The 22513-nt window shown below is 39.4% G+C and overlaps 1 protein-coding gene across 1 annotated transcript; it reads left to right on the top strand.

The window, feature by feature from the left end:
* Positions 1-5307: 5307 nt before the first annotated feature.
* LOC109425681 (adenosine deaminase 2) lies at positions 5308-16885 on the top strand. Its single transcript, XM_019700964.3, has 2 exons — positions 5308-6562; positions 16258-16885. The coding sequence occupies exons 1-2, from the start codon at positions 5522-5524 to the stop codon at positions 16687-16689; spliced, it is 1473 nt and encodes a 490-aa protein (XP_019556509.2). The 5' UTR covers positions 5308-5521; the 3' UTR covers positions 16690-16885.
* The last annotated feature ends 5628 nt before the right edge of the window (positions 16886-22513 follow it).

The raw sequence follows: 22513 nt of genomic DNA, 5'->3' as shown, positions 1-22513 counted from the left end.
CTTTTCGTGAGAATAGTAAACCCATATTGCATGGTTTTAGAGCCTGAAACTCAATTAAACTGCCACCATATTGAATTTTAAGCGACCATCTTGGAATTTAAACCGCCAGCTTTGATATTCTGGTCACCATTTTTGGACTCCGAACATCTTCCCTATACCAAACATACCCATATTGCATGGTTTAAGAGCATAAAACACCATTAAATATCCGTCGTCATGAAGTTGGAGTCGCCATATTGGATTTCTGGACCGCAGAAATCTTCCCCATACCATACATACCCATATTGCAAAGTGTCAAGACCTAACACACCAATAAACAGCCGCCATCTTCAATTTTGAGCAGCCATCTTGGATTTAAGACCGCTATCTTGGATATTCTGGTCACTTTTTTCGGACATAGGGCATTATTCGCATACCGAATATACCCATATTGCATGCTTTTAGGGCATAAAATTGGATATTTTGGTCGAATTCCATGAAACAGCCGCCATCTCGAATTCTTCCAAGAATCCCTCCAGGAATTCCTCCAATCGATTCCTCTGGGAATTTCTCCAGCAATCCTTCCGGGATTGTTTTGGGAATTTCTCCAGGATTTCTTCCGTGGGTTCTTCAGGGAATTCCTTCGAGGGTTCCTCGAGGAATTCTTCCAGGGGTTCTGCGAATTTATGTCAGAGATTACTCCGAGACTTCTTTTGGGAATTCTTCCAATAGTTACTACAAAACATCCATCAGGAATTCATCCGAGAATTCCTCCGGGAATTCCTCCAGGGGTTCCTCCGGGAATTCCTGCAGGAGTTCCTCCGGGGTTTGTTCCAGAAGTTCCTCCGGGAATTCTTGCAGGAGCTTCTCCAGGTATTTCTTCAGGAATTCCTCCGGGAATTGTTCCAGGAGTTTCTCCAGGAGGTCCCCAGGAATACCTTCAGGAGCTCCTCCAGGAATTTCTTCAGGAGTTCCTCCGGAAATTTTTCTAGGTTCCAGCGGTTCCTCCGGGTGTTCTTCAGGAAATTCCTCCAGATATTGCTCCGGTAATTTCAACAGAAGTTCCTCCAGGAACTCCAGAAATTCCTCTGGGTATTCCTCCACCAATTCCTCCGGGAATTCCACCAGCAATTCTTCAGGGAATTTCAACAGGGGTTCCTGCAGGAATTTCTCCACGAGTTCCTCCGTTCTTCCTGGAATTCCTCCAGGAGTTCTTCCTGGAATTCCACTAGGAATTTAATCAGGAGTTCCTCCGGGAATTGTGTCAGGAGTTTCTCCAGGAACTCCTCCAGAAATTCTTCCAGGAATTCCTCCGGAAATTTAACCGGCAATTCCTCGGGGGATTCTAACAGGTACACTGATATATGTTGCCCTTTACTGGCATTTGCCAGATTTTGCTGGTATGTCATAAACATACAGAAAAACTTGTAGTTAGAAGACACAGAATGTTGGTAATTTACAAATGGGAAGCAATCAGTGAAGTACTAGATTGAAAGTAGTGAGTTGGATTTTTGTATGGTGAGATGATCAATTCTCCATGTCTGCAATAAAACGGTGCAAACAGCGTGGGTTATACGATTTCTTGCCTAATTTGATGATGTTTGAGCAAAAGTTTGAGTAACTGTGTTGTTCAAGTTGTAAGAAATAAATAATACAACAACACAGTTACCCAAACTTTTGCTCAAACAGCATCAAATTAGCGAAGAAATCATATAACCCATGGTGTTTGCACCGTTTTATTGCAGAAATGGAGAATTGATCATCTCACCATACAAAAATCCAGCTCACTACTTTCAATCTAGTACTTCACTGATTGCTTCCTATTGAGGGATGAATTTTTCAATTTGTCAATTAGCAGCCCCCGGGAATTCACCCAGAAACTTCTCCAGGAGTTCCCCCGGGAATGACTCCAGAAGTTTCTCCGGGAATACCTTCAGGAGTTCCTCTGCGAATTACTCTAGGAGTTCCCCCGGGAATTCCTCAAGGATTTCCTTCGCCTCCGGGGATTGTGTGTAGCTAGTCCCAATCACCATGCATTGGTTCTGCGTGCAACTTCGATTTTTCTGGTCAAGCACAGAGTAGCAACTACGATGTGTACGATTATCTTTGCTTGCTTGCATAGGTTCTTGTGGAACCCATAGTAGCCATTGTATTTCACCGTTGTTGTCTGCCGTTACGATTGAAATTGAGTTTCATAAACATTGAGCTGTCCCAAAAAAAAATCGACGTGCGAAAAATCAAGGTGCTCTACCCTTAAATGAAAGATATGCTATGCATATTTAAAGCATTTTTGTAGAACATTTCAATTTTCTAAAAAATCATTTGGAGGTTCCGCTAGGGCGATTCTTGAAAAGTCTCAAAAAATCATTTTTTCGTAATATTTTTTCAACTTCTGATTTTTTTTCCAAAAATGAGCCAAATTGATAAAAATTTAGAGGTGTATCAAATCGATTTTGTGTTTTTTAGAGCATTTTCACGAAAATGTACTCTTATATCCAAAAAATTGCACCGAAAAGGTACCAAAAATACCGTTAAAATATAGTTGGAACAATACTCTACAACTTTGCCCAAGACACTATGGTGTTTAAATTGCGTATTTCAAAGTTATTCAACAATTTTCGTTAACAAAATCACGAAAAAAACAATACTTTTACGATTTTTCATGTTAAAGTCATGTAATTTTAGATTGTTTTACGTGACTAATTTAATGAGCTATTGCTTCTATGTGTTACGAATATTCGTCCATACATCATTTTAGTGTAGGAATTCGTTTTCATTGACTAATTATCAAAAGTTTGTCACGTTGATACTTAAAATTGTACAGAGTTGCCAGCACAAAATAAAATAAAGTTACCCATGATTCAAACGCCATTACACTTCTTTGTCTCATCTGCATTAGTTTCAAATTGGTGCAGATGGTTGAGCATGAGATTGTCGATTCGAAGATTCAAGGTACGAGTCCTGGAATAGATTTTTTTTGCGTCTCGATCCAACTATATAAGTTAACGAAACTACGATGCAATTTGGCATCAAACTGTGATGCAATTTGGCATCATAGCCTTGTTTTGAAACCACAGAATGCATAGTAAGAATGAAGTTTCCCTTCATCGTGTAGTTGTGTTGATTTTTGGGCAAATAGATACAAGTATGCTCCACCCACAGTTGTCTGAAAAATGTTGCATCCAGAAGCAGTTCCATCATCGTATTGAATTGTTTTAGCTAAATTGAAAGTTATCAAACAGATGCTCAATATTTCGCCCAGCTAATCTCGTCGACACGATTTATTGTCAACAAGTAAACTAAATATCTAGCTAGTCCTGGAATGGGCTTAATTATTGGCAGGTCCCGATCATTATTATCTGGGAGATTGCGTGATTGCCATGACTTAGGCAGATTCATCATCCTAACTGCTACAAAGAAAGAAAAAAAGTTTATCATGTATTTGGGCTTGAACCTGGGACCTTCAGATCCGCAGGCTCGAGCCTTATCATCTACACCATTACAATACGGTGGCATGACGTCTTAATCATGGGTAACTTTGTTTTAATTCGTGTTGGTAACTCTGTGCGATTTTTGACATACTTTTGACATACTTTTGTCAATGAAAACGACTTCCTACACAAAAACGATGTTTGGACGAAATGTTCGTTACACAAAGGAGTAATACCTCATTAAGTTAATCACGTAAAATAATGTAAAATTACATGACTTTTATATGTAAAATCGTAAAAGTATCGTGTTTTTTCGTGATTTTTTAACTAAAATTGTTGAATAACTTCAAAATGCGCAATTTAAACACCTTAGTGTCTTCGGCAAAGTTGTAGAGTATTGTACTAACTATATTTTAACGTTATCTCTGGCACCTTTTCGGAGAAATTTTGTGAATTTCTGAGCAAATTTCTGTGAAAACGGCTAAAAAACACAAAATCGATTTGATGCACCTTTAAATCTTTATCAATTTGGCTCAATTTTGGACTGAAGACTTGTTCTTGCATGTGGATTGATAATTTGATGTGTCACGGAGAATCAGAGAAAAAAAGTTTCAAAGTGAACAGGTCTAATGAACATAAAAGGAAATAAAAAAGAACGAACTCACCGGATAATCCTATTCAACTGGTTTTCTGTGTGTGCCACTAGCTCCGAGCTGCTGAGCCACTGAAGATCACCGGATCTTTAGTCTTGCTGCCACACTATGTATAAATCTGAAGGCAAAAAAAAACAAAATTGAGGCACCGAAAGCGAAACGCGCGCGATTCTGGCTCTCGAGCTGCTGAGCCATCACACACTCTAAAATTTTAATCTTAAAATAACTCAAAAAGTGCATAACTGTAACGAACAAGAGTTTGAGTATTATACCTATTCGAAATCTGGAACCCCACAATTAGGATGTAAGGGCGTTTTCAACACAAAGAACATTGTTCATTGAGATGAGCAATGTAATTCCATAAACTAAATCAAAAGTTAGATTGAAAAGCTTATTTAAACATATTTTGCAATTGCAAAATACTTTATAAAGTATAGTTTAACGCATACTAAAAATGGTAGTTTTCGTTTTAATAATATAAAACATAATGTTCGCTTTTACTAGGGAACAAAAAGAGACAGATTGAAAATGTTGATCAACGTTACCCCAGATTACGGTGCATCCAAACAAAATACCTTATCAAATTTACAGCATAACATATATCTATTTTCTCTTAAATCTGTTCTAGAATCAACAAATCTTCAACTTCGAAAGAACAAGAACTAATTCAGCAACAATCAAAGGGATGTGAAAAGTTTCATTCGAAAGATTGTGTCGTGCGCAAGCTACAAACCGAATACGCCTGCTGGTAGGCTGTAGTCTACATACAACATGATTCAAAGCAAAACGCAACCTTTCTCAGGCGTATCTGTCGCTCCCTATCACACGCCGCTACTTTGCCCGCGCGTTTTAAACCTTATCGAAACAAACATACCGAAATAAGGGATGTACGATGAACATAGCAATGTGGAAGCACCTGAGTTTTATGCTTGGCGTTAAGTAATGAAATCAATTGGAGAAACAAAACAACCATTACAATTCTAGGAAACGGTGATATACTTACACAGCTCTGACTTAACTTAAGCTCCATGCGCAAAACAATCCGAGAGAGTGTGCTAGCGCTGTAGTAATCGCATGAACAAGATGATTGAAGCAAAATGTAATCTCTTCACCCCTATCAGCACCGTTCGTGGGACGAACGCACACCGTTCTGCCAGCTGCTCTTGAATCGGATCGGATCAATATGTGTTACAGCTGAGATTCGCGACTCGCGACTTTTTATTCCCGTGACGAGCTCAGCACAGAACGAGAAGTGGCTCTCCGCGATTGAACGGGCTCAGTCCCAACTCGAACCCAACGCAGTCAAGGTCTAGTCAACCGTTTCGTACCGTTTTTCGATTAATGCTTGGCGATCGTTACTGAGCGGCGGTGTGGACACGTTTCGCAAGTTCAAGTGCTCGGACGGAATACAAATATTGCAGTTGAGTGTGCAATCGAAAACAAAAATTAGGGCAAACGATGTCTCGCGTTTCGTACGAAGAATTCCTGGCGCAGCGTGCAGAGTTCGTTGGCCAGGAGGAAAGCCGTGCCCTCGGCTCTGATGTGGTGCTTAACGAAGATGAACAGAAGGTCAACGAGTATCTGATGACACTGAAGAGGGCCGAATTGGAAGAGGGATTCAAGTCTCCAATCAAGTTTGCCCCATCCCGTCACTTCTTCACGGTTCTGGATCAAATCAAGAACTCGCCGCTTTTCCAGTTGATTCAGAAGATGCCCAAGGGTGGTATTCTACATGCCCACGATACTGCCATTGGAAGCATGGAAACTGTTATAAAAGCCACCTACCAGAAGTTCCTTTGGCAGAACGGAGAATTTGGACGACCCAACCCTCCGCATTTCAAATTCTCCAAAACTCAACCAGAAACGCTGGAAGGCGTCGAGTGGCGATCGGTTGCCGATGTGCGAAAAGAGCTGGGCAATGAAGGGTTTGACCAGAATCTTAGAGAGCTTCTGTCACTGTTCGTACCCGATCCAGAAGTGGTGTACCCTTGCATAAACCACGCTTGGGGAAGGTTCTTCAGCATGTTCATTTCCCTGGAGCCAATCGTAACCTTCAGACCCGTTTGGGAGGAATACTTTACCAATACGCTGAAAGAACTACATGCAGACAATGTCACATATCTTGAATTCCGAGGAGTTCTTCCCCCAGTGTACGATCTGGAGGGAAAAGTCTATTCCCCCGAAGAAATAGTCCAAATCTATTACGACCTTTCGGAAAAGTTCAAGCAACAACATCCCGACTTCGTGGGGGTGAAATTCATCTACGCTCCGATCCGTGCTGCCGATGACGCTACCGTCGATGGATACCTAAGGGAAGCGGAAAACTTGCACAAGAAGTTCCCCACCTTTGTGGCTGGATTCGATCTGGTCGGACAGGAGGACTTGGGCCGACCGCTGACGGATTTCAACGAGCGGCTGCTGAAGATGAGCCCCACCATTCAGTTCTTCTTGCATGCGGGAGAAACCAACTGGAACGGATTGTCCACCGATGAAAATCTGGTGAGTAGTGAACTGGTTTCGTGTGGTTGATTAAAATTAATCCGAGAGGAGTTGAGCTCGATGCACAGTGCATCAAACAATTGTCCGTACAGCAATTTTTTGGTCAAAATAATTTTTCATTCAAATGTTTATAACTTTTTTATACGTGATTCAAAAACGCTGAAATTTTGACCAATTGTAAACCATATCCATTGGTAAATTTTTGAGCGAGATCGAATGAGTTTTCTGAAAGTTATACAATTTTTAGTAAAACTGATAAGATTTTAGTACACATTTTAAAAATCTTATATCTCAATATGTACCATATGAAACTTTTTCATTTTTATTTTGTTTTACAGCTTATACCTAAGGTTTTCATAAGGAGCTTCGTTTGAGGTTTTATATTCACTACAAAAATATGAAAAATCTGTATATGTTCAGAGTATTATTTGGAAATTTATCATATTTTGATCAATAAAAGTGTCAAGTGTTTTCAACTTTTTTAAACTCTCTTAATATAATATTTTTATACAGGACCTACTAAACTACATATCAAGAAAAGGTCCCATGCATTTTTCGTTCAGTTAATGCACTTTATTGGTGGAAAACGTTTGGCAGATTATATGTGTAAAATATGGTAATTTTTTAAATATCGTCAACTACATAAGCACATTTTTCATGTATTTTTAAGTGAATATTAAACCTCAAACATAGCTGCATATGTTTAAGCAGTAGCACAAAGCTGCCTTAGGTTTAAGCAGTGGCACAAAAAAAATTGAAAAAGTTTCATCAAGTACATATTGAGATATAATGTTTTAAAAATGATTTCATAAATCTCATCAATTTAAATAAAAATTGTATAACTTTTAGAAAACTTATTCGATCTCGCTCAACATTTCACCAATGGAGCACTAATTTATGATTCATAATTGGCCAAAATTGGTCAAAATAGCGTTTTTGATTGACATATAAAAAAGTTATAAACATTTGAATGAAAAATTATTTTGACCAAAAATTTTCTGTATGGACAATTGTTTGATACACTGTAACTCAAACAGGCACGCGGAATGTGAACCGATGTGTTATGTATAAAAGCAAGAAGTTGTAAGAAAAATCCCACAAGCTCTTAAATCAAAATTACCTAGAAATACTCCAAAAACATGTTGTAGGGGAATTTATCAGCAGTGGTAAAGGTATGCGTTTTGATATTTTTATTTTCAAAGTAACATGAAATAAAATGATATATGAAAGTACCGTCGTTCGGGGTGACATTGAGCCTAGAGGGTCACATTGGTCCATCGATCCCACGGATTCAATATAAGCATACGCGCCAACTTGTGACGTAGTTGGGGGGGCGAGGCCTCTCAAAACCAATCAAATTCGGAATATTTCGACGCAATTCATCTAGTTTAGGCATATTTACGTGAAAACTAGTGCATTGAGGTGAAAAAAGATGAATTTTGTCCAATTTTGAAGAGCTTCGCCCCCTCATCTACGTCACAAGTTGGCGCCTATGAATATAAGTCAGAGAAGAGAATCCGACGGTGGATGCAATGTATCTCAGAATTATATATAAAAAGAGACAATTACACCCTCCCACACATTTTTTGAATTTGCGTGGTTGGATGTTTAAAGATAATTGTTCATGGATTTTTCACTTGTACTTTTACGATAAAACTATTTTTGATATGTATCAGAAATTAAAAAAAAAATCTTTTGCAAGTTTTAAAAATTGCAGAAAAATAAAAATTTGGGAAAATACATTAAAGACATGTGATGCTCCTGGGAGGCTAAATGTTAGCTTACTACAGAATAAAAAATGGAAAGTAAGGTTTTTGGAAAATTTACATTATTTGACACCCAACATAGATCCACGATGATTATTACTCTCAATGTATTTTTTTCTAAAAGTCCTTCAAAAATCCTCAATCATTTTTGAAGACATCACTTCAATCCAACACACAGTTTTCGAGTTATAATATTTTGAAGAAGTAAAACGTGGAAAATGTTTTTTGTTTTTACAAAAACGATTTTTAGGCAAAATAAAAAAAAAATCGAAAAATGAAAAACATTTGCCACCAGGAACAAAAATCTGGATATACCTTGATCCTTCCTCTAGATGTATATGAAAACTGATTTAGAAAATATTTAGATCAATTTACCAAAGAGCCTCTTTAAAAAAATCTATTGGTTATCTAAATGGTAAAAGGCTAAAAAGCACGGATGAATTCCCAAAGGATATCTCTGGAGGTATTCTCCAAAGAATGATTGAAAATAAAATAAACAAATAGCTGTAAGCATTCCGCAAAGAATTCATACATTCAACATATTCTATAAAATTCTTGAAGAACTTTTCAATTGAACCCCTGTATTTCTGAAGACATCTCTAGAATAATTTTTCAACATATTTCTCGAAAAATTCTACGAGGGTCTTTAAAAAAATGTCAAAAAATAACGGTTAAATTCCATGAGAAATACCAAATAGAATTACTAAATGGACTCAATGAATTTCTAGAAGAATAAATCAAATAATTCCTGGAAAAATCATTCAAAGAGTTCTGCAAGGAATCATTGAAGGAATTTCCCAGATAAGCCGCTGAAATGATCATTTAACGAGTTCAACGATGCATTCTTGTTGAAATGCCCGAAATTACTAATAAATTACTTAGATGAATTCCTGGATAAGTCTGCTCTAGAATTCTTCATCGTTTCCCTTGAGACGTTCTCAAATAAATTTCTGTAGATAATGGTTGTTTTTTCGGAAAAATTTCGGCTTGCAGTCTAACAAATTGCGTTGATTAATTACATATCATCGCAGACGTTTCGGTCCGGCTATTGGACCATCTTCAGAGCCTAAATGTTCTATTAAAATTGGCACAAATTAACATTGAACAACCATCATCCAGTCGAAACTTGTAATCAAACAACATTTCTGTAGATATTTTTCCAAAATATCCACATATAATTACATAATAGAAATCTTTATTGGTATTTCTCTAGGAAGATGCTCTGGATAAATTTTCTAAAGTAACTATTGAAAAATTGGAGGATATATGCACCGAATTTCTTAAGAAATTCCGCAAAGAATCTCAAAAGGGATATTCCAAAGAAGTATCTTAAGAAATGTTCTCTGGGTTCCTGAAAAAATCCCAGAAAATAACCTTTTAAAATTCTTCAAGGGAGAAATTGCCGATGGAATCCCTGGACGAAGCTCGTGAAATACCTGGAGGATTTTTCAATAGATGAATTTCTGAAGAAACCTAAAGAACAATTCCTCTTCCAATTACTCAAGCAAGTCTCCAATGATCCATAGAGAAAGTTGTCAAAAAATGTCCAAGGAAATTGAATTCCAGGAGAAATTCACGAAGGAATTCCCCAATGAATTTTTGTAGAAAAAAAAACATAATTTCTGGAAAATTCATTCATGCAGTTCCGCTAGGAATCATTGAAGGAATGTCCAAAAAAAACCACTAAAATGATTTCTTAACGAACCCCAGGATTGAAATTCCTGATGAAATTACCTATAGAAATTCTTGGATGAATTCTTGAAGAAATCTTTGAAAGAATTCTCAAACGATTTCTTGAGAAGTTCTTTAAAAATCTCTGCAGAAATAACTAGACTAACATTTGAAAAGGGCGTAATAGCCATTGCGAACTCCGGCTTCTCTCGTCTCTCCTAGGTTTATACCCAATTATTCCTGAAAACTCGTACCAGTAAGACTCTCCTCTTTCTGATAACGGGATAAGTTTGCATAAATAAAATAAAATAAGCCTAGGAGGAACGGAAAAAGCTGAGGCATGCAATGGTTATTCCGCACTTTTCACAATTTGGTCTACACACTTAAAATTATTTGCGGGCTTGGCTTTTCGTGCATAGCCGACTGCTAAGCAAACTTACTAACTGATATCTCAGTAAAAACTCCGATTGATAGCTGATTCTCAGCAAAACAGTTGCCGAATCTCAGTAATGAACTGTCAAAGTTGCAGGAATCTCCATAATGTGGTTGTTTGCCGAGCACTCGGCTGTGCGGTTCTCAGCCAAAGTTTGAGAATGTGCTGGGATCTCGGAACTCTAGATTAAGTGTGTTGGTTTATCCAAAGAATAGCTATCTTATTGATCAAAATCCCTGATAGAACTCCGCAAAGGGATGCATTGGAGAAAGTTTATATAGTAACTGTTGGGAATCTTCCGATGGGAAGCTTCTCAGGAGAATTTTCTCATGATTTTCTGAAAGTATTTACGAATAAATGCCTGGAGAAAAACCTTTCCATCAGAAACTCTGGGGCTTTTCACCAACAAATTTCTGCAGAAACTCATCAGAAATAATAAAAAAGACCTTAGAGCAGTGGTGCTCAGGCAATTCGGGATCGACTTACGGGCCGCATAAAACATCGATGCACAGAAACAACAAAAAAACAATTCTAAAGCATATTTATTAAAAATCTGAACTGTTCAGAACTTGTGTAAGGGTCAAACTTTATAATTTATTGCCCTTCGTGGAATTCAATTTAGATTCATAAGTTTGGTTGAGAAAAACGTTTGAGCTTCAAATTGAAATTCAAACAAACAATTTAGAAGTTGCCCCTAGAATTGCCTTGAAGCCACTTCAAGCAGCTTTTACAAGAATCGCCTTAAAGCCTATAACTTCAAGCAGCTTTTACAAGATTTTTTTAGAACCGCTCCAAAAGGTTTGCTGGATTTTCTCCTGAAATGTCTTGTGGAGTTGCTCCAGAAGGTTTTCGAGAAATTTCTTGAAGTTTCTTTTAGTTTTTTCTAGAATTCTAAACTTGCTTTTGGAACTGCCCTGAAGTTACTTCAGGAATTCCTCATTAACCGTTTCCAAGAATTTCTCCTAGAATAGCTTCCGGATTTTTCCGAAAATTTTCCAGGAATTTCTTGAAGGTTTTAGTAAACTCTTTCCATAAGTCTCTTCTAAAGTTGATGAAATACTTCATCATTAAATTTCTTTAAAAAACAGGTTTTTAATAATTGTTTCTTCAACATTATCTTCTAAAGTTGCTGCATAAGTTGCTTCAAATTTATTGTTCAAATTTTCCTCAGGCGTTCTAGGCATCTTTTGTGTCTTGATGCAGTTGGTCCTGAAATCTTGTTTGTCTTGTTTGAGAATTTCCTGAAAATTCTCTTTTCGTTGCTCGAGGAATTTATTCTAAAGTTGTTTAAGAAATTTCTGTAAGAGTGGCACCAGAACATTTTTCTAGAAGATGTTCCTATTTATAATTTCCATGCAGTATCGCCACAACTTTCTCATTGAGTTTCTTCAGGTTTATTTTCTCCAGGATGAGTTTCTCCATATATTTCGCTAAGAGTTGCTTAAAAATTTTCTCCAATAATGTTTCCTAGAGTTTCTCCAAAAATGTATCAAAAGCTTCTCCAAAAGGGCACAGGAGATGCTTTATGAATCTCGCCTGAGATTTTTATTTTTTAAGTTCGTTTAGGAGTTTCGCTTGGACAATTCAAAATGGATTCGTAAGTTTTGTTTCGAAAAATGTGTGAGTCTTATAATAGAAATTTAAGCAAACAGTGAAAATTAAGCAATATTGGCAACCAAGTTGAGATATGTTTAGAATTTTGTGAATAACTTCATGTTTTGTGTTTTTATGTTCTTCGGAAAGACGAAATGTGAAATATTTGCTCAGCGTTGCATTGACTACGCTTAAAAACTGCAAGTAATTGTTAAACGATACAAGATTACATTTGTAACAAACTCTCATTTGATTCATACCACTTATAAATAACTATAAGCTGACTTCGTGACTTAGCTGAAATGCCGAAATATTTCGGAGTTGCGATTTCGAATCTTACCAGAACGGATTATTGTTTTTGTTTATTTATCATTAAATTTGTGTTCTCTCTCTCTTCTCTCTCTTCTTGGTGTAACGTCCTCATTGGGAGAAAAATCCTGCTTCTCAGTTAGTGTTCTATGAGCACTTCCACAGTTATTAACTGAGAGCTTCCTCTGCCAATGACCATTTTGCATGCGTATATCGTGTGGTAGGCACGAAGATACTCTATGCCCAAGGAAGTCAAGGAAATTTTCTTTACGAAAAGATCCTGGACAGACCGGGAATCGAACCCGTCACCCTCAGCATGGTCATGCTGAATACCCGTGCGTTTACCGCCTCGGCTATATGGGCCCTTCTTAAATTTGTGTTCAACACTGTGAAAATCGATTTTTTTGTTTGATTTCTTAATAAATTTAACGAGTTATTTCATATAATCGTTCAAAAATTTCGATTCGTCTTAAAGTAATCCGCGGGCCGCATCTTAAGGCTTGAAGGGCCGCATGCGGCCCGCGGGCCGCAGGATGAGCACCACTGCCTTAGAGAACTGTGTGTGCTTACTTAGAGAAACTTGAATGAATTCTTGAAATAATTTCTGAAAGAGATTTCCAATAAGTTTCAGCAGAAGTCCTCCAAGGATTCTTGAAAGAATTCTTCAAATGAACTTCAGAAAAAAATCTTAATGAAATAGTCAATGAATTTCCCCAGATGGAATTTTAGAGGAAATTACTTGAACAAAGCTCCTCTTCCTTGAGAAGTAACCCAATGATTCACGTTAAAAATCCTTGGAGTATCGCTGAAAAAAATCCAGATGGATTTTTGGAGAGTTTATCCTAAGAAGTTTTTGAAGGAGTACGCTATTATTAACTTTTAATTATGGGGAAATTATGCTCGAGGCTGGTTCATCCCCGCGAAAGGAATACACAAAAGACTCACTGAAGGAATCTTTATTGAAATACCCTGAGAAATTTGCGATGCAATCTCTAGACAAAGTCCCCAAGCAGCCTCATAAAACACTTTCAAACGAATCCCTTGAAAACTTCTACAAGAAAACCTTGTATCAGTTCCCTAAATAAATTACTGGAGTAAATCCTCAAAGCATACCTTTAGAAATTGCCCTGGAAAAAGTTTCAACTGTTTTCTAAAGAAATTTTCGGAATAATGTCTGGTATTCGATAATAATGTAGGTTGAGAAATTTTCTAAGGAAACCTCAATAACATGTCCGATGGATACGTTTGAAAAATTTCCGAATTTTTACCACATGAGCTCCTCATTCTTCATAACACCAACAAAGCTAGCCATGAAAATGTTTGACACTTCTGAGGTCATTTTGACAGACCACACACATGCACGAAAAAGACGGATCATATATTCTACTTTATCGATATTGTTGCCGTCCTTTTCATGCTCATGTTACATCTGTCAAAATGACCTGAGAATTGTCAGTCATTTTGAGGTTAGGTTCGTTGGTGTAATAAAGAATTGAAAGACAGCTTGCGGTAATAATGTTTTCAATTTACCATGGCAAATGTGATCATCGACCAACAAACGCTTCTTGTGTGCGTTTTGTTTACTCCTATATGAACCGGTTTAATAGCCGAGTGGTAGTGTGCGAGCCTGATGATCTCAAGGTCCTCGGCTCGAATCCGGATACCAACAGAAACTTCTTTTAATTGTGAATCGGGTCCATGGTAAAATTGGAGACATTAATCTGTTGAATTGAAACGAAACTCAGCCTGCACAAATTTAGTGGCGTTGTGTATTTAAATTGACCCTCAGAATAGTAATTTCAACCGGAAGCCGTTTTTCATGGATGAATACCTGGGAAACCTCTATGAAATCTTTGGAAAATTATAGTTTTTTTTTATTTTTATGAGGATAAACAATCCGATCAATACTACCCCGTTGATCAATGATATTACGTTTTACTCACTTGTGAATTAGACTGTTAAAATACAAATTTAAATTTAGTAGGCAATTTGCTTTAAAATAAACGAATTCAACCACATTGAATCACTTTTTCAACAAAAACTGGAACTTTTGGAGCTTATTCATGTCTAGAATAGTTACATTACAAGAGCCCATATAGCCGAGGCGGTAAACGCACGGGTATTCAGCATGACCATGCTGAGGGTGACGGGTTCGATTCCCGGTCGGTCCAGGATCTTTTCGTAAAGGAAATTTCCTTGACTTCCTAGGGCATAGAGTATCTTCGTGCCTGCCACACGATATACACATGCAAAATGGTCATTGGCAGAGGAAGCTCTCAGTTAAAAACTGTGGAAGTGCTCGTAGAACACTAAGCTGAGAAGCAGGCTTTGTCCCAGTGAGGACGTTACGCCAAGAAGAGGAGAAGAGGAGAGGAATAGTTACATTACGTCACAATCAAGGTTCCACAAAAATGTAAAAACAGAAAGTTTACAGTTTCTCTTTCTCCTAATGGCAATCAATTGTTTCTAAGCAACGGTTACGGCTATGCAAGAAACACTTTAAAACTCCTAAAAAGTCATGCAGGACGAACTTTTTTCTAATTACTGAAAAGTCCACACTCATGTTTAGACATCTATACACTAGAAAAGGTATTCATTTAATGATTTCAACAACGTGTAAAAGTTGTGCGTGTTACAATTAAGTGGGTGAATGATCAATTTGACCTCGTTTTACAGTACCGAAATGTAAGCCATCCTAAAAGTTGATAAATATGGGATTTTTTCATGATAAACGTGCTACTTCGGTGTTCATAGTACATGCCTCAGATACAAGGAACTAAATTATTTTCCAAGACTCAATTTTGGCCATACAAAGATTTGAAAATGTGTAGACTTTTGCCAGATCCCCCTTCCCCCTAAAAGGGTACATGGTTTATGAACTGGTCGTTCTAAGCCAATTCGACATGACTCTTTTAAAACTCTTGCTTCTTATCATTATTTTATTATGTACTGTAAGCAGCCCACTATTAGGCGCTGTCCATAAACTACGTAGACTTTTTTTCGGCCATCACAGACCCCCCTCCTCCCTCGTAGACTTTTGTTCATACAAAATTTTCGAAATTTGTATGGAGCGTAGACTTTGGCCAGACCCCCCTCCCCCTACCTAGTTTATGGACAGGCCCTTACTTAATAGAAACCTTTCCAGGTCAAAACAGATATGGTTAGCTGCTCTCACATAACCTTATTGCTTTGAACTGATCTTTATTCAACCAATCGTTTCTCCTCAAAAACTGAAATTAATCCTGCAATGTTATCGTTAGAATTGTTGCAATCGATGATGTTTCACCTTGTTTTACTCAACACTAATAATTATTGTAGAAATTTTAGCAGTTTGAGAAAAAGAAATCAAAACGAAGTGATAGGAAGTGGTTGAAAAAAATAAATAAAAAGAAGTGAATACGCCACCTAGTTACCTTGTCGATGATATCCTACGAATAATCTCAAAGTACATGTTAAAGTTGAGAACATAGGCGACTACTAGGGCGACTACTATGTTTTTCAAATAGTTAGACATTCACCTTGATTGTATGAGACCGTTTCCGGTTAACACACAGGGTGTAATCTCACACTACTTCATAACACATAACAATAGCTCTCGTCAATATATTGGATGCCTATTATTTTCGCCCAAAATAATAATCCCCAATTGCATGTTCATTATCATTATCGCACGGCTAGCGATTGATAAGCTCCGCTTGCCTATTGACCGTTACCATGCGACATGCCACTAGATATACTCGCGGCACAGATAAGCGATAATGGATGGCGGTGATTAATCATACCGTCTTAAGCTCCCAACAGGCTCCACCATAATCCGTTCAATTCGCAGACTACCCCCCATTGAGCGGCGAATACATGTAAACAATATGCACCGATGACTACAGAGAACAGTAAATTAATTACCCTACTTTTTTCCCCTACAGATTGACGCCGTCCTGCTCGGAGCGAAACGCATTGGCCACGGATTCGCCGCCGTCAAGCATCCCCGGGTGTTGGAGGAGCTGAAGAAACGCAACATCTGTATCGAGCTGAACCCTGTTTCCAATCAGGTCTTGAAGCTGGTGGATGACTGCCGGAACCACGTGGGCGCCATTTACTTCTCGGATAACTATCCGGTTGTGGTATCGTCGGATGATCCCGCTTTCTGGTGTGCCTCGCCGTTGTCGCACGATTTCTACGTTGCCTTCCTGGGGTTGGCTTCGGCTCGACAGGATCTTCGTTTGTTGAAAAAGCTCGCATTGAACTCGATCGAGTACAGCGGAATGACCAAGGCGGAGAAGGTGGAAGCCAAGCACAAGTGGAACATTGCCTGGAATCACTTCATCGATCAGACGCTCCAGACAATTTCCCAGTGAACGAGATGACATCTTTACAGTTCAGTATTCTTGTGCCATTGTGAATTCATCCGTCAGCATGTGGGATGGGGGATATCAGATTGGGCATCACTCTGCCACGTGAAACCCAAATTCAATGTTATCTCGAGCCGTATCATCTCCTATGAGTGCTGTTATCAAGGGGGACAATAAAATTTGGAATTGCCTTGGCAGTGAATTTGTGTTTTGTTTACACGCGGTTTTGAGAAGGTTAGAGATTTCCGATGACCGTGGGTTGGGTTGTAGTTATTGATTGGGTTGAAAGGAACATATAGGTTGTTACTGAAATACTTTGGAATAACGATCAATTTTTTCATGTGTACGCATACGTGTGGCAGGCACGAAACTACTTTACGCTCAAGAAAATCAAGGAAGTTTTCATTACGAAAAGTTCCTGCACCGATCGGGAATCGAACCCGCCACAAGTGTCTCTCCGTAAAAAAGATCATTTGAATAACTAGAACACATCGAACTGAATTCCCAGAACTGCTCAGTGCTCAACTGCTCATACACCGTCAAACCATCACATTAAATGTTAACTGCAGTCATTTTCTGAAGCCACATTAATCTTGTCCAAACAGAGTACAGAACAAAACACACAAATTTGGCACGTAATTCTTCCGGTCGCTGACTGGCCCAAATAAAACGAAACAGACAAGAAGCCAAAATGCTGAAAGTATCATCCCAAGACCCCGCCGGCCGGCCGTAAGGGAAAAGAACTTCCCTCAGGTAGTGGAAATGAATAGGCCACCACTTTTCGAGACATTCTGGGAAAAACGGATCTCTTGAGACTGCTCTCGATTCTTTTTTCTGCCTTCAGTTCGTTGTAGCATTTAAACGTGACCCAAATCCTCGATGGCTCCCCCAGTTTGGACCGACCGATAACCCAGTAGGGGAACTGGGGGTAAGACGCCCACGTTAAGGAAGAGTCCAATTTTAACCATGAAACACTTCATAATACACACTTTTTTGGCACTAACATGAAGCACCAACATGTTTCCTTTCAAATAGAAGAAACCATAAACCAGTTTTATGTTTTACTACTGAAAAATTCGAATTTGAAAAAAAGTTTGATTTTCAGATTTTTAGTTTCAATGCGGGGTAAAACGCGCCACTAGCCACAGCTAACGCCAAGATGCCAAATTGTGTACATATACTTGCGCGCCTGGTTTATTGTCAACTGTTATTGTTCGTGAATGGTATACAGTCATTACATAATTATGGATCACCTGTAATTATGGGTCAATTCCATTCAAACGTCATTGTGAGATGTTTTATCAATAATTACTACAAAATGACACCTGGATGTGTGATTAGTGAGCTTATTCATAGTAAAAATGTGTTGTTGCTTGGCTCCAACTTGTGTTCTACATTATTTATGCCAGAATTTGGATCTAAATGGCTATTTTAATGTAAATATCTAGGGGTGGGCATTTTACCCCACACATGCCTCAGAAGTTTGGACCCTTGTAAAAAAGTTATAAGAGCCAAATTCGATACTTTTTTCGCTTGGTACACAAACAATGGGAGTGTGCAAAACAGTTTATGGGGATAGCGAGAAAAAAAAAATCTTCTCAATGATGTAAAAAAGTGCAACAATTTGACAGGCTAAAATTACATCAAAAGTAACCAAAATCTTTTTTTTAAGTTTTTGTACATTTTTTTAGTAAAAATATGTAAACACAAATGGAAGCAAGCATTTTTATTCTTATTTTAACGATTGCAGTTGAAAAAAGTGCTGAAAATAACGTGGTTTGCCTAAAACAAGGGTGGCGCAACTTGCCCCCTATGGGCATTATGGCCGCAGTTCCCCTAGTGTGGCAGGGTGATTGAAGGTTCCACGTGGGAGTGACTAAAGCCAAGAGGTTATGCGGAAAAGATATGATTGGATTTATTTCCAGTACGCTTGTCCGACTGCCACCGCCGCGCGCCGGAGTCAAGCTCCTCTTTTTCGTGAGCGGAACAAAAGACACCAGTTGGGGCGGGAGGTATCTATTCGCCATCATGCCGTGGCGATACTTTATCCGAAGCGTTTTCCGGTTTAATTTTCTGCACATGAAGCAGGACATCTATTTCTCTATAATGTATCAACTGGGAGGGCAGCCGCCCGTCGTACACTACTATCTGGGCGAGTGAAATACATGGCGTTCACAGGCTGTGTCGTCGTGGAACTGTGTCATTGAGCGAATGCCGGAGACGACAAACTTTGGCTGCTCGTTTGGCTGGTTAAATAGAGTCGTCGTCGTCGTCGTCAGTTCAGTGGGAAGTACGGGCTATCGAAAACTTGATGGTGCACTTTGCAGCCATCAATTGAACCGGTAAGTATAACTAGACACGAAACCGGAGAGGTGAATGAACAGAACAAAAATTAATTTTAATCAAACCTATCATGTTTGCCTTCGCAAATAGTCCGAAGGGAAATGAGATGCATGCTCAAGTTGGACGACATGAAATACAGATAGCAAATGTGGGGTCTTTTGATATTTGGGGGGTTCTTTATACCCTCAATCACCCATTTAGTATGACTTCAAATATGGAGTAGGGTCTATGGTCGTAATTTTTCTGATTAACGTTTTAAATTGCTAGTAAACAATGTGAACACGCATCAAACAAATTGATTGGAATTTGCGCCACCTCTAGTTACACTTCTCGTTGCTCGTCAAAGTATGATGTCTACCACTTTCGAGGGCTAGGCCTTGGCCTGGCCACCGCTTCTACCCGTTGCCTGCTGTTGTTGTAGTCGATACTGTTGCTTACCGATAGGTGATCGCTGCGAGTGTAGCTATCGTCTACTCTCCAGTTTGAACTACTTGTTAGGCCAATACTACAAAAAGTAACGTCAATTATCGACTCCGCACCTTTCCGTCTAAAGGTACTCTTTTTACCGTCATTAGCCAGGTCGACATCTTGTATGACCAGAGTCTCTAGCAGGATCTGACCCCGCTGGTTCGTGAAACGGCTTCCCCATTCCACGGCCCAGGCATTAAAGTCGCCCGCTATTACCACCGGCCTTCGCCCTTTTAACACGATCGTTTTGCAGTCCAGCATTCGCGTGAACTGTTCGATCGGCCACCGCGGAGGCGCATAACAGCTACAGAAGAAGACCCTGTTTACTTTGGCGACCACGAAGCCCTCATAGGTAGTAGACACCAACTCCTGGACGGGGTATTTGCCCGTCGTCCATATCGCCGCTATTTTTCTGGACCCATCCGCGACGCAGCTGCCGTTACCGGCGGGTACTCGGTATGGGTCCGCTATGATGGCGATATCCCTCTCCCACTCAGAAACCCCCTGACAAAGCAGTTGCTGAGCCGCATCACAGTGGTTCAGGTTCAGCTGCGTTACCTGCACTGCGGCTTTCTTGGACCGGACACCTTGGACCACCCGTTGAACAAACCAGACATATGGGTGGACTCGTTCACCCATCTCTCACACAGTTGGTGGGGGGTTGGTGGGGTTGAAAAGTCCCAAAAAATGACCACGTGGTTTATGGACAGCCCCTTAGTTTAAATTTTCACCTATATGGTTTCGCATTATGCGATTTACACAGTGTATTCTGTGTATCCTCGCCTTTGGCGTTTTCCAATCGATACCGATTCTGGTTTTATTGTTGCTGTTCTTTGTTGTGCTGTTGTTGCGAAGAGTTTAATCTTACCTAGTTTGGGTAGTGGCTACGGTTAAGATAGCTCAGATCAATCTTCAGCATAAAAGAACAGCAACGATCAATCTTTGCAGACTTATGCAAAATGGTACAGCCCAAGTGGCCTTGGTACAAGAACCTTACTTTCGTAAGGGAAATTTCTATCTAGGAAACCTTGTGAACCCGGTGTTTGCCACTTTCAGTAAACATGAAATGGCAAACTCGCGTGTCATGCCTCGAGCCTGTGTGCTTGTCAACAACGCAATAGTTGCTACATTCATCTCTGAACTAACCACCAGAGATGTATGTGCTATCACAATTGATGTATCTGTTGGAAACCTCAACAGGAAGTACGTCTATTGTTCTGTGTATTTACCGCATGATGAACCATCCCCTACGGATGCTTTCAAACAAGTCATCGCATACTGCACTTTAAAAGGCCTTCCGCTGATTGTTGGCAGTGATGCTAATGCTCACCATATCATCTGGGGCAGCTCAGACATTAACTTGAGAGGCTCCAGTTTGATGGAGTACTTAAGTAGTACAGATCTTGCATTACTTAACATAGGCAACCGCCCAACCTTCATGGTATCTGCCAGAGAGGAAGTGTTAGATATAACGCTTTGCTCTAGCAGAATTAGTCACGAGCTGACCAATTGGCATGTGTCAGATGAAGAATCTTTATCCGACCATCGTTACATGTTTTTTGAACATTTCAATGTTACTTCGCAAACATTGCGTTTCAGGAATCCTCGGTCAACAAACTGGGATCTTTATACTGATTTGGTTGCAGCCAAATTTCATGGATATTCACCATCCATTGACACTCCAAGTGATTTAGATGATGCCGTTGATACTACAACGACCTTCATCATGGAAGCTTTTGAAGAAGCATGCCCTCTACGGTCTGTGAAAATCACAAGAGGAACCCCTTGGTGGAACTCTGATCTGGCGAAACTCAGGAAACAATGTGGAACAGACGACGTTCGGCTGGTTCGGAGGCTTTCAGGTCGGCTCGCAAGGCCTACAGGAAAGCTCTCCGGTCTGCTGAACGATCCGGCTGGAAAAACCTTTGTACAAATGTTTCCAGCTTGAGTGAAGTCAGTCGGTTAAACAAAATCCTTGCGAAATCTGAGGATTTCCGGGTGAACGAACTTCGTTGAAAGTGGGTCGTGCGTCGTATGAAGAAGCAAAGAATTTCAGACCTATCAGTTTGAACTCTTTTCTTCTGAAATGCTTAGAACGCATTGTGGATCATCACATCCGTGATGTTCATCTGGCCAACGTGCCTCTTCATGTGAACCAACATGCCTACCAATCTGGTAAGTCCACTGTGACTCTTTTACACAAGGTTGTTTACGGTATCGAGAAAGCATTCGCTCAAAAGCAACCTTGTTTGGGTGTTTTCTTAGATATCGAGGGTGCCTTTGACAACGTGCCTTTCGATGCCATATTGGAAGCCGCACGGAGTCATGGTATATCTCCAATGATTTCCAATTGGATTCACCAAATGCTCAAAAACCGACATCTCTTCTCGACATTGCGTCTAGCAGGGATTAGGAAATTGAGTGTTTGTGGATGCCCCCAAGGGGGAGTCTTATCACCGCTTTTGTGGAATCTCGTAGCAGATACGCTATTGAGGCAACTCAATAATAGCGGTTTTCCTACTTATGGTTTTGCCGACGGGGTCTCCAGTTAGCCTAGTGGTTAAGGCTATGGATCGCCAATCCGGAGACGGCGGGTTCGATTCCCGTTCCGGTCGGGAAAATTTTCTCGACTCCCTGGGCATAGTGTATCATTGTACTTGCCTAACAATATACAAATTCATGCAATGGCAGGCAAAGAAAGCCCTTCAATTGGGTTCTTTAGGGGTATCCGGATTATTGCATAATCGGATTCTCCGCCCAAAAATTAGTCGAAATCCAAAATTTCATAATTTTTGGAGTCCGGGAACTATTTTTAAAATGCATTTAAAGTTTGTATGGGGAAATTTTTTTGTTCGGGTCGAACTGTCACTTTATCGATTGAACTGTCATTCTATCCACGAAAACTAAAACTGTTTTGTTAATTAAACCATCAAAACAAAGGTATTGGAATCCAATAAAATCACGTTATACTCAGAAAAGTGAGCTCTTTCGATTAGGCTATAGAAAATAGCAATATTTT

Source organism: Aedes albopictus, chromosome 2, assembly GCF_035046485.1.
Source record: "Aedes albopictus strain Foshan chromosome 2, AalbF5, whole genome shotgun sequence".
Lineage (NCBI taxonomy): Eukaryota > Metazoa > Arthropoda > Insecta > Diptera > Culicidae > Aedes > Aedes albopictus.
This window is presented reverse-complemented; position numbering and strand designations above follow the sequence as displayed.